Source organism: Berghia stephanieae, chromosome 7 (assembly GCF_034508935.2).
Source record: "Berghia stephanieae isolate SIO BIC M18660-M18661 chromosome 7, UCSD_Bste_1.3, whole genome shotgun sequence".
In the NCBI taxonomy this organism is placed as follows: domain Eukaryota; kingdom Metazoa; phylum Mollusca; class Gastropoda; order Nudibranchia; family Aeolidiidae; genus Berghia; species Berghia stephanieae.
In genome coordinates this window covers 8,035,007-8,048,557 of record NC_088366.1, presented here as the reverse complement: position 1 = coordinate 8,048,557, position 13,551 = coordinate 8,035,007, and the positions used below count along the sequence as shown (strand labels likewise).

Here is a 13,551-nt window from a genome sequence, read left to right as displayed (position 1 = left end):
AGAGGGGTCCAGACGATATCCAAAGACCCAATCCCAGATTAAGACCCGAAAGGCTCATGGTAAAGACAAAATTATTTAAAAGAGATACAAGAGATAGAAAGAGGGGTCCGGGCGATAACCTAAGACCCCATCCCAGATCAAGACCCAAAAGGCTCATGATAAAGACAAAATGATTTAAAGAGATACAAGAGAAAGAAAGAGGGGTCCAGACGATACCCAAAGACCCCATTCCAGAACAAGACCCAAACGCCACACATGGTAAGGACAAAATGATTTAGAAAGATACAAGAACAAGATGTAGAGAAAGGGGTCCGGAGACACCCAAAGACCCAAAAGGCTAATGGTAAAGACAAAATGATTTAAAAGAGATACAAGAGATAGAAAGAGGGGTCCAGACGATATCCAGAGACCCCATTCCAGATCAAGACCCAAAAGCCTCACTGTGTGTTGAGACACTGCGGCTGACACCCTTGGAATAAATCCTAAATAAAAAAATAAAAAAACATCTCACAAGTTCCATTAACTTCTTCGGAGTTGGTTTTTCTTTTTCTTAAATACTTTTAAACAAACAAAAGAAAATATAAAATCAAGAACTTTATTACAAAGAATAATAATGTGACACACACAAATTAAAACAAACTTTGAACATCAGGGTAAGTACCTATAGAGTCTACATAATCTATAATAAATTATCAAAAATGTTCTAATAAAATACAGGAAAGTTGATTTAAAATAATATCAATATCATTAAATGACCCGCCACCATAAAGTGACCCATGGTCTCAAAATAGTATTACGTCGTAATGAGTTAAAATACTACTACATGTATGTTGTTTTGTTTTTAAGGGTTTTACGGCGTTTGCAACACATTAAGGTCATATAAGCGCCAGTAAAAAGGAAGAAAATGGGATAGTAAAAAGTTATAGAACTACAAATAAAGCACCCAAGAAAAATTAAGAAATAGGGGAACTGGGAACAAATAGGGATCAGATGTAGATTCCAAGATCACACTAGGTAATTAGTTTGAGACCACCTATAAGTCTCATCCGGGCACAAGCACAAAATCCAACAAAGGGGAATACACTCAAATGCCTACATAAAACATTAAAAATAACAAATATAATAATACATAACAGAGAGATGATTTACAAGGAAAAAAATATCACCTCCCAAAACAATAACTATACATTTGACTGTTTTCCCCCCAGCCAGGACTCCGACCAGGGCCAGGAAAAACAACAAGTAATCTCATTCCAAGACAAAGACAGAAAGCATGTTGGAAAATAGATATATGGGTATAGAAGACACGCTTTGTACCTCCCTGCCCGCTATGGGAGGTCAGGATCCCCACCCAGAAAAAATACTACTACTACTACTACTACTAATAATAATAATAATAATAATACAAATAGTTTGTTTGTAAGGGTTTTACGGCGCTTGCAACACATAAGGTCAAATAAGCGCCAGTCAAAGGAGGAAAATGGGACAGTAAAAAGTTCTAGAATTACAATTAAAAGCACCCAAGAAAAGGTAGGACAAAGGGGAATTGGTTCAAATAGGAAACAGATATAGATTCCAAGTGCACACTATCAAAGTACTTAGTTTGAGATCACCCAGTCACAAGCACAAGAGGAACACACTCAAATATTTACAAATCATATATAATAAGTAAACAGGGGGGTAGTGAATAAGAGAGATGATTTACAAGGGAAAAAAATATCACCTCCCAAAATTAACTATACATTTGACAATTTCCCTCTCAGCCAGGGTATCCGGCAAGAGCCAGGACAAAACCAAGTAATCTCATTTTAAGACAAAGACAGGAAGCAAGTTGGATAACAGATATAGGGGGGGGGGGGGGGGGGGGGGGGGGGAAGAGAGAGGAGGGGGGTAGAAGATACAGTAAGAAGAATAGACATCAAAGAGTAATTTCAAAACCACACAACTCTCGTAGTACCAAATTGAGATGATGGGACACCGTTTATAAAAAAAATATATAAATATAGAGTGCATATAAAATACATACATATCCAGATGTATTAACATTAAAATTAGTTTCTAAAATAAAGCAGTACAAACATTTTAAACACAGATTTAGAATATCATAGAGAAAGGGGTAACGACTCCCATGAAAGTACTAAGGTAAAATATAGATATAGCTGTAGTAAAAAATAAAAGTACTTTACAGGATGTCAGTGTATGACATAATCAGTCGGAAGGTGAACATTTTGGATTTACATATTTTGCATTTTCTGAAAGAATATGCTCCCCAGAACATTTTAATCTTTAATTGAAGTAAATCGGGTGATTTTTCATGAAGTTATGGTCAGATGTATGGGAAAGATATCCAGCAACTTTTCTAAAATTTCACAATTTTTCAATTTGATTATCTCTCGAAGACGTACAAAAGGGTTGATTTAATTATTTATGACAATAACTAGTTTTTGATACAAATTGACCAGCTAACTTAACTTGGCAATTGTATCTCAGTTCAAACCGTTTCACCATCCGACTCATTATGTCATTCACTGTAAGACATACTGACGAAAGACTGAAAATGGAGAGGCTTTGTTTGAATGACAATAATACAGACAATTGACGTTTATTGTATTGTTATGCTGACGAAGGGGATGTGCCCGAAACGTCCATGTCTGTATTCTTCCCATCAGAAGCCTCTCTCCATTTTCACTCTCTTTCGTTAGTATTTTCACGATCCCAGGATTCAGACAGCCCCCACCGTACTCTACTTTTCTGGGTACATACATATATAGCAGTTCATATTCTATATACATTCATTTGTTTATCCATACAAGCCATCGACTGTCGGGATAGACTTGAAGAGCTAAAGATTCACAGTAAAGTTCTACTCTACATTGATAAAAATCACTATACAGGGTGGGTGTCCACAAAATCTGGGTGCATATATAAATAGTACTTCATTGTATTTATTGTTATATCGTTATTCATGCCACAGACTACAGGATACACAGAGGTAAATATTCACATGAAAGTTCTACGGTAAGAGTATTTTATAGCACCGTGAATACTGTGATAAAATGTGGGGACATGATAATGATATCCACAAAGTGAACAAATTAGCACTTCAATACTTGTTTGTATATGTTCATTCATGTCACAGACTACAGAGATGCATAGGAAGGCTGTAAAATTCACATGAAAGTTTTATGGTAAGAGTAAGAATATGTTATAGCACTTTGTTAATGCTTTTTGCCATCCACAGTTATGAGTAATTCTCACGTCACTGTATTAACCAGACTAAAAAAGTTCATGGTTACACAAAGTTTCGTGTATTGGTCCGTTATACTTCAGGATGGCAATGTTGTGAATTTCTTTGCCAAGCGCATACTATATAGATCGCTCCCATTGAATTTTTTTTTTTTCACTTGTAATACCTCTCTCTCTTTCTCTTTTAAGCTGGCCGTTATGTGTGCATGAGTGTGTGTGTCTGTCTGTTTTGTGCTATACATTGTCTACCTGCAGCAAGGCCAATGTTAAACTGAAAACGATGCATAGTAGTAAGTAGCTTACACACACACACACACACACACAGAGCTCTCCATTGCCTATAGCTGTAGGCATACCTGAGCGTAGTGTGGGCTAAATAATTGTATTTGGAGATATTAAGTGGATTTCGGCGCCCCTGTTATTATATTCATATAAAATTAGACTTAAAAGTTAAAAGTCCCTGCAATAGCAGGTAAATTTTACTAAAGGCACAGAATGAGAAAAAAAATGGGGCTTAAAAAAAAACACCTGTTATAACTGGATACTTGTTTTTACCCGGACCTGTTATAACGAGGTTTCACTGTAATTGTATAATTACATCGTTTCCAGACTTTATACTTTATACACACCGTGTAGGATTATCAGTAACACATAAGTATAATTATGAGTCAAAAAATTATGGTACACTGGATATACTATATGTTCAAGAAAGATTTTCAGAAAGACCATATTCAATTTGACAAGACAGAAGGCATTGTGCAAACCATAGAAAGATTTTCAGAAAGACCAACATTCAATTTGACCAGACATAAGACATTGTGCAATCAATAGAAAGATTTTCAGAAAGACCAGACATAAGACATTGTGCAATCCATAGAAAGATTTTCAGAAAGACCATATTCAATTTGACAACATTGTGGATCACATGATCTGCCATTAGTATCTGCAGCAAAAGTCTGTGAACTGAGGAAAGAATTGACACAGACGATAAGAGAGGCAGTTAAGACATTGCAATTGGATGATTAGGAAGCCTAAGGCCTTAAGCCAAGTTAAGTAAAGTCATATCCAAAGTCCTCAATAAAACTAAAACAACTCAACACAAATTAATACATTTGACTCTAAAATCACTCCGATATCATTCTGATTTGAGACACTGGGTCATCGATTTGTTTTAGTTTTTAAGGGATTTACACGCCCGCGACACATTTAGGTCATATCAGTGCCGGTAAAAGGAAGAAAGTAGGATAGAAAGACAAGATATGAAGTGAATAGAAAAGTGCCAGAAGACAATAGAGAATAAAAATTTTTCGCGGCGGTGGTGGGGTTTGAACCTGCGACCTTATTGGTACGACAACTCCGCCTGGCAGGTGAGAGCGTGGCTCTACCGTGTGAGCTATCCACGAACACAAAAATATTCGTTTCAAACTCAAAGTCATTACTAGATCCCTCTCTCACCCACTTCTTGAGACCGCCGATTCGTTCGTACACCACCATCGCGAATAATTTTGACCAGCAGTTAAGCTTAATAGCCAATATTCTCAACACAAACATATAACATAGAAACGATTGAGACATTGAGTATGCTCCGGTGTATGGGGTGAATTTTTAATTCAGAAAAGTGAGTGGAGCAGGCACTTATGTTGGTAACAACAAGATATGAAGTGAATAGAAAAGTGCCAGAAGACAATAGAGAATAAAAATTTTTCGCGGCGGTGGTGGGGTTTGAACCTGCGACCTTATTGGTACGACAACTCCGCCTGGCAGGTGAGAGCGTGGCTCTACCGTGTGAGCTATCCACGAACACAAAAATATTCGTTTCAAACTCAAAGTCATTACTAGATCCCTCTCTCACCCACTTCTTGAGACCGCCGATTCGTTCGTACACCACCATCGCGAATAATTTTGACCAGCAGTTAAGCTTAATAGCCAATATTCTCAACACAAACATATAACATAGAAACGATTGAGACATTGAGTATGCTCCGGTGTATGGGGTGAATTTTTAATTCAGAAAAGTGAGTGGAGCAGGCACTTATGTTGGTAACAACAAGATATGAAGTGAATAGAAAAGTGCCAGAAGACAATAGAGAATAAAAATTTTTCGCGGCGGTGGTGGGGTTTGAACCTGCGACCTTATTGGTACGACAACTCCGCCTGGCAGGTGAGAGCGTGGCTCTACCGTGTGAGCTATCCACGAACACAAAAATATTCGTTTCAAACTCAAAGTCATTACTAGATCCCTCTCTCACCCACTTCTTGAGACCGCCGATTCGTTCGTACACCACCATCGCGAATAATTTTGACCAGCAGTTAAGCTTAATAGCCAATATTCTCAACACAAACATATAACATAGAAACGATTGAGACATTGAGTATGCTCCGGTGTATGGGGTGAATTTTTAATTCAGAAAAGTGAGTGGAGCAGGCACTTATGTTGGTAACAACAAGATATGAAGTGAATAGAAAAGTGCCAGAAGACAATAGAGAATAAAAATTTTTCGCGGCGGTGGTGGGGTTTGAACCTGCGACCTTATTGGTACGACAACTCCGCCTGGCAGGTGAGAGCGTGGCTCTACCGTGTGAGCTATCCACGAACACAAAAATATTCGTTTCAAACTCAAAGTCATTACTAGATCCCTCTCTCACCCACTTCTTGAGACCGCCGATTCGTTCGTACACCACCATCGCGAATAATTTTGACCAGCAGTTAAGCTTAATAGCCAATATTCTCAACACAAACATATAACATAGAAACGATTGAGACATTGAGTATGCTCCGGTGTATGGGGTGAATTTTTAATTCAGAAAAGTGAGTGGAGCAGGCACTTATGTTGGTAACAACAAGATATGAAGTGAATAGAAAAGTGCCAGAAGACAATAGAGAATAAAATTTTTCGCGGCGGTGGTGGGGTTTGAACCTGCGACCTTATTGGTACGACAACTCCGCCTGGCAGGTGAGAGCGTGGCTCTACCGTGTGAGCTATCCACGAACACAAAAATATTCGTTTCAAACTCAAAGTCATTACTAGATCCCTCTCTCACCCACTTCTTGAGACCGCCGATTCGTTCGTACACCACCATCGCGAATAATTTTGACCAGCAGTTAAGCTTAATAGCCAATATTCTCAACACAAACATATAACATAGAAACGATTGAGACATTGAGTATGCTCCGGTGTATGGGGTGAATTTTTAATTCAGAAAAGTGAGTGGAGCAGGCACTTATGTTGGTAACAACAAGATATGAAGTGAATAGAAAAGTGCCAGAAGACAATAGAGAATAAAAATTTTTCGCGGCGGTGGTGGGGTTTGAACCTGCGACCTTATTGGTACGACAACTCCGCCTGGCAGGTGAGAGCGTGGCTCTACCGTGTGAGCTATCCACGAACACAAAAATATTCGTTTCAAACTCAAAGTCATTACTAGATCCCTCTCTCACCCACTTCTTGAGACCGCCGATTCGTTCGTACACCACCATCGCGAATAATTTTGACCAGCAGTTAAGCTTAATAGCCAATATTCTCAACACAAACATATAACATAGAAACGATTGAGACATTGAGTATGCTCCGGTGTATGGGGTGAATTTTTAATTCAGAAAAGTGAGTGGAGCAGGCACTTATGTTGGTAACAACAAGATATGAAGTGAATAGAAAAGTGCCAGAAGACAATAGAGAATAAAAATTTTTCGCGGCGGTGGTGGGGTTTGAACCTGCGACCTTATTGGTACGACAACTCCGCCTGGCAGGTGAGAGCGTGGCTCTACCGTGTGAGCTATCCACGAACACAAAAATATTCGTTTCAAACTCAAAGTCATTACTAGATCCCTCTCTCACCCACTTCTTGAGACCGCCGATTCGTTCGTACACCACCATCGCGAATAATTTTGACCAGCAGTTAAGCTTAATAGCCAATATTCTCAATCGTTTCTATGTTATATGTTTGTGTTGAGAATATTGGCTATTAAGCTTAACTGCTGGTCAAAATTATTCGCGATGGTGGTGTACGAACTATCGCGGTCTCAAGAAGTGGTAGAGAGTGGATCTAGTAATGCTTTGAGTTGAAACGAAAATTTTTGGTTCGTGGTAGGTCAACGGTTAGAGCACGCTCTCACCTGCCAGGCGGAGGTTGTCGACCATAAGGTGCAGGTTCAAACCCAACACCGCCGAAAAATTTTTATTCTCTATTGTCATTCTGGCACCTTTCTATTCACTTCATATCTTGTTGTTACCACCATAGTTGCCTGCTCACCACTTTTCTGAATTAAAAATTCACCCATTACGGAGCATACTCAATGTCTCAATCGTTTCTATGTTATATGTTTGTGTTGAGAATATTGGCTATTAAGCTTAACTGCTGGTCAAAATTATTCGCGATGGTGGTGTACGAACGAATCGGCGGTCTCAAGAAGTGGGTGAGAGAGGGATCTAGTAATGACTTTGAGTTTGAAACGAATATTTTTGTGTTCGTGGATAGCTCACACGGTAGAGCCACGCTCTCACCTGCCAGGCGGAGTTGTCGTACCAATAAGGTCGCAGGTTCAAACCCCACCACCGCCGCGAAAAATTTTTATTCTCTATTGTCTTCTGGCACTTTTCTATTCACTTCATATCTTGTTGTTACCAACATAAGTGCCTGCTCCACTCACTTTTCTGAATTAAAAGTAGGATAGACAAACTCATGAAATACAAATTAAAGCACATAAGTCAAATTTTGATTAGGAGGAATAATTCAAATAGGGAATATCAATGTCCTAAGGTTGGAGTATACCTAAAAGACTCATCAGGAGACCAGCACAGGTTCCTACTTAGTGGATTACGCGTTCAATACAAAGCAAAAATACAACTATCAATACATAAGAGATGGATGAGTTACAAGAAGAAAAAAAACCCCCAAAACTAACTCTTTACATTCGACTGTTCCTCAGCCAAGGACTCTGGCATGTGTAAGGACGAAATCAAATAATCCCACTCCAAGACAAAGACAGAAAGCAACTCAGAAAACAAATTTCGGGGGGATAGAAGACACAACAAGTGACCTCCTGCCCACCAAGGGAGGTCAAAAGACCCTACCCACAGACCACAATTTAATTAGTCTTGACATATAAATATCCTGCATAGCTATTTAAATGTTCCACAAATAGAGCTCTTGGGACACATAAGAAAAAAAAAAAAAAAAAAAAAAAAAAGGAAAGGTATTTCCCTTTTGAAAATCAATTTATCAAAGTTCCAAACTCAATACATCTCCGTCCTCCATTTCAAGTGTCCATGGCCCTCGTTCCACAAATGACTTCAAGATATAAGAACCTTGTTGTTTCATCTTTGGATGTAAGGAAAGGACTCTGTCAATAACTGCCCTGTTAATAATGCAATAAATATACAGCACGCGGAGATTCTTGCAACTTTCAGCCAGAGATAAAATGGCATAGTCCAATTCCTCTGATGGTCTTGTATGCACGACGACTCTCTCTAAATATTTACTGTAGTAACGTGTCGCTAAACGAATTTCCGGATAAATGATAGAAAATGTTGCCAGATGAAGCTGTACAACAGGGATCCCTGGCTTCATTATTTGCGCTATCCGACTATGTGGGCATGTGTGGTCAAATCCAAACTCAACTCTCAAATCTGGATTCATTTTAATTAAATCGTACCAAGCTCCGGTTGAAATGTCTTTACTATATTTGTTTTCTCTTTGACAAACAAGACCCAATCTGGTTAATTTTGCACGACCTTCTTCTGTAAAGCTTCCGAGAACAGAGTCGTTAACAGTTATGCCGTATGTGTGGAGTACGGTAAGTTTCCTACAACGCGAGACCAGTCTCCCAATGCAAAATGGGGTAAGTTTGCAAACCAACACTCTGTTGAGGATGTTAAGATAATCCAATTCAAAGCAATTCAATGAAATACTGTCAATAAATGGGTCTGTCAATATGACTTGAAGACCACTTAAATTCAAATGTCTAATTTTTGAAAATTCTCTCCTCTCCCCGATAGTGTCGAAAAGTTTTATCAAACTTTCCGTAAATTCCATACCAGCATAAAAAAGTGGATTCTCGCCTTTGAAACGAATTGAAAAATGGGTCAATTTAATATTTATACCTGTGAAGTGGCTTAAAATGTTTATTAACTTCAAAGCATTCTTTCGATTTGCTTTCCCATGTTGATAAAGTTCAAGTCTAAGGTAAGTCACATAATGCCCAAACCGTTTAATGAAATGGAGAATTCTTACATCAGACGGTGAGAAAAATGAACAAACAAGTCGTCTCCATATCATAGGAGTATCAAGACTTTCATTCCAGCTCCTACACACTGCAGCTATACTGTTCCTCTCAAATGGAGGGACAAATGAAAACACATGTGCAAGAACTGGACTGGGTAAGTGTGCCCAGTTATAAAATTCCTCGTCCATAGCTAAAGGTCTGCACTTATGCGATCTGAAGAAGAAAATGGGGAAAAAAAAAGTGAGGTGATCAAACTAAGTCTCAGTCTGTTAAACATAATAGAACATTCAGTCAGTATGTAATTTATTACTGTAAAAATGACATACCAACAGCAAAACCTAATTAATGAAAAGAGATTTGAGTCCAGGTATACCTTAACTATTACTGCTACTCATGTTTTTTATGCTTTTGTTTTCAAGAAGACTTTTACAGCGCTTGCAACACATTAAGGTCATATCAGCGCCAGTGAAAAGGAAGAAAATGGGACAATAAAAAGTTCTAGAATTACAATTAAAGTAACCAAGAAAAGGTAAGACAAAGGGGAATTTGTTCAAATAGGAAACATGTAAATTCCAAGAACACACTATCAAAGTTTGAGATCACTTAAAAGTCTCATTCAGACACAAGCACAGTAGGGACTACTAACAGGAACACAGTCAAATGTTTACATTATTTACACATCATATATTTTGTTTGTTTGTTTGTTGCTTTAGGTCTCTTCCAACACAATTGAGGTTATATGAGAGACCGCTTAGCTACATTTAAAGAGGCAATTAAGAAAAATATTTTCCTCATTTAAGTTGAGAAATAAATGACAAAAATGGCAGTTAACTCTGAATGATAAGAAAAAGGGATTTGGAAATTTCGTAAGACAATTTTTAAAAAAATGTAAAGTAAAATAAAGGGAGTAAAAAATGACGTGGTTGAGGGTCACGCAGTGCTGCCAACCCTAGCCCATGGTTAAATGTGTACAATGGAGAGCCTTAATGAGTAGGATATTTTTTTAATGTGTGCAATTCTGCAAAAACGATAATTAGCACTAAATCTGATAATGGGCAATTAGACCATACTAGCAGTAATATAATCAACATTTAAATTAAAGAATAAGCTTACACTTTTATAGACTATATAGTTGTATCAACTTCCAGATCCATGTATAAATCTGATATGGCCCAGCCAGATAATATTATATTGAACTCACTTCATGAACTTCTGGGTCAAGAAACATGTTGACTTATGTTTAAGAATGTAAACCAGAAAAGTGAGAATGCTAAAAATGCTTAAATTTAAATAACAGAAATTTCATTATGTGTACAATCCTCAGCAAAATGTCTACAATGAATGAAAATGCGTAAAAATACGCATTTTTAAAGTAAGGTTGGCACCACTGGTCTTGTGATCAGTATTATTGGCATTGTTAGCATTAGTAATTATATATGCTGGATCGCCAGAGGTTGATTACTCTACCACTTAACACCCAACAATGTGTCAACTATTAATTGCAGGACCATCCAATAACTTGAACTACCCCAATCAAAGTTAGTCACTACACTCTCATCCCAGTCATTACAACTCAACTACTATACAATAGCCGATTAGGTCAAGGTGACAAATTTGGGTCTCCCACTACACAAAGTGATGGCGGCGACTGCGGTGGAGTTTTTGTACCAAGAGGCTGTAATCTCACTCTCAATGCCAAGGTGCAGTTTAACAAAAAATTCTAAATTTAACTTTGTTTGTTGTTTGTTGCTTTAGGTCTCTTCCAACACAATTGAGGTTATATGAGAGACCGCTGAAACAAAAAAACAAGCAATCTAACAAAAATAGTACAAATGTCAATCAAAATCATAACCTAAAGATATCATAAGCTAAATTATAAATAACCAAGAACAAACAGGCAGAGGATTTACAGGAAAAAAAATATCCCCTGTCAAAAATACAATCACAAACCAAAGAAGCAGGATAGGCTAGTAAAGAGAAGAAGAAACGACATCACTATCGGATCGTACACCCATGCGAACATCATAGGTATATGATTCAAGGGTGATGCTCCCATCCAACCACCCGCCTAAATTTAACTCTTGAACATGAAACCAAAATCATATGAAGAATCAAGTACCACTGATTACAAACAGATTGAATTTTGTTTCTATCTTGATTAGAAATCCAGTTATGACAGCTCAAAGTCTGAATTTTCAGACCGACTTTTACCCCAAAATTACCATTGGAAAGTTGTGATCGAACTTGCGTGCCATTAATATACTGCTTGCTATATTTTATCCCTATAATCTCAATGAAACAATTGCAAATAATTCCCCTATGTGATTGAATAAATAGAATAAAGAAGTATTTGAGCCAAACTTTAAAAAGGACACATAGGCCTATATCATGAAGCTCATACAAATTGAAAAGGATTCTCACAAGGCAGTTTGCACGTGTATTTTAATTAATTGGAAGGAAAGTTATGGCTTTTACAAATTCTACTAAACCACTTTGGTTTATTCCTTAACTCTCTCCTTACCAGCCATTTTCAAGATTTTCCCTAAAACTTCACACCCAACTAACACAAAAATAGATTTTTTATCACTCAAATACAATAGCAGTAAGTTCTTGACAACACACTGTTCAGAATTTTCTTTAAATTTTGTGATGTACAAAAGAAATCTGAATAAGGAAAATGTTGGTTATATCGTCGATCGTAACGAATGTGACGATTTTCCAAGTTGGTAAGGAGAGGGCAAATATTAAAACTGAAAACATGGACTAAATAAAAAAAAAAATAATAGGTACATGTTGCATTTCGGCAGAGACTGCGCATAGATTAGAAGAGCCCTGAAATTCGGCATGAAAAAACGTTTGTATTTACTATTTAAAAAATGAAAAACCCGTGCTGGAAATTTGAAAATTACTAAATTTTGGCCTCTAAATTTTTTCCGCGTTTTGGCACTATGAAATAAAATTGAAAGACGAAAAGAATGATACCAAAATAACTACATATAATTAATAGTAAACAAAGTTATAGTTATAGCTAGTTATGTATCTTTTAATCTTTTACTATTGATATTGACATTGAAGCAAAGAAACGCGCACGGCAATTTCCAGCCACGAGGTGAGGTGGGTTACAAGTTTACTCCCCCACAGCTGCTACTCACTAAACTAATAAAATACACTATGTTCATGTAATTAAATCCAAAAACCTACCTCGATCATGCGAACCTGCTAATACTAATAACTAAAACTAAAATAAGTTTATAATTATAAGAAATTTTAGAAATAATAAGACAAACGATGCACCTTCGCCTTCATGAATTTGATGCACACTGTCACAAAAAGATGCACCTCCGACTCCGACATAAAACATCACGTCAAAGTGAATCATTATTCAATACAGTACTGAACAACCCCTGCAGTCAGTTTTTGAGTTTAAAATGTTGTTGTTATTGTTATGGTATGACTCTACTCTAGGAGGAGAACTCTAGATCGGACTGAACTGAGAGAGTGATAGACATAGAAATAAAAGAGAACTTCATGCATGCAAGCAAACATTCTTTACCTTCAAATCTAATATGACACCGAACTCCCACTGCTGTTCTTACTTGGGCTTTGATGGGTGCTTGGTTTGAGATGATGAAAACCATATAATCTATTTACTTTTGGTTCTTATTATTGAAAAGTAACCCCTTTAAAAGACTTGCAGACTTTCATTTTTGTTTACTCTAGTTGAGGTGAGGCACTTAGGTCTGGGCAAATATCAAGTCAGTATTCAATACTTGATATCAGTACTAAATCCATAGTCATGATAAGTAAATCTTTATTTCGTTTCGTAAAATTAACATCCACCTCTGAGTTGCAATTATTGGGAAACAAATTATTGTCAACATTTTTTTGTTTGTAAAAAAGTGTGGAATGTCGAAAAAAAACCAGTAATGAACTTTCGTTCCAAATTTATGCCAGAAGATACAATGAAGCATCCAGAACAAAAAGACACATGAAGTTGGGTTTTTTTAACGAATTAAAATACAATTTTGTGCTATGCGCTTGGGAAAATACAACATTCGCCAGCCGGATTAACGTACTAACAT

At 37.2% G+C, this 13,551-nt stretch overlaps 1 protein-coding gene and 1 long non-coding RNA gene across 3 annotated transcripts; both read right to left on the bottom strand.

Annotated features, from left to right (window-relative positions):
* Nucleotides 1-581: 581 nt before the first annotated feature.
* On the bottom strand, nucleotides 582-1,868 carry LOC144976627 (uncharacterized). Its single transcript, XR_013646128.1, has 2 exons — nucleotides 1,724-1,868; nucleotides 582-1,166 (listed from the first exon to the last, which is right to left on the bottom strand). It is a non-coding gene; the product is annotated as an uncharacterized LOC144976627 (long non-coding RNA).
* Nucleotides 1,869-7,912: 6,044 nt separating this feature from the next.
* LOC144976626 (F-box/LRR-repeat protein 8-like) lies at nucleotides 7,913-13,260 on the bottom strand. Of its 2 annotated transcripts, none has more exons than XM_078920923.1 (2): nucleotides 13,023-13,260; nucleotides 7,913-9,682 (listed from the first exon to the last, which is right to left on the bottom strand). In XM_078920923.1, the coding sequence occupies exon 2, from the start codon at nucleotides 9,655-9,657 to the stop codon at nucleotides 8,467-8,469; it is 1,191 nt and encodes a 396-aa protein (XP_078777049.1). In that variant the 5' UTR covers nucleotides 9,658-9,682; nucleotides 13,023-13,260; the 3' UTR covers nucleotides 7,913-8,466. The 2 variants fall into 2 exon arrangements, with proteins under 2 accessions (XP_078777049.1, XP_078777050.1); XM_078920924.1 differs by lacking the exon at nucleotides 13,023-13,260 and adding an exon at nucleotides 12,764-12,980.
* Between the last annotated feature and the right edge of the window lie 291 nt (nucleotides 13,261-13,551).

Excerpts from the sequence above, each read along its gene's own strand:
- LOC144976626 (XM_078920923.1), bottom strand. The coding sequence starts at position 9,657 with ATGGACGAGGAATTTTATAACTGGGCACACTTACCCAGTCCAGTTCTT.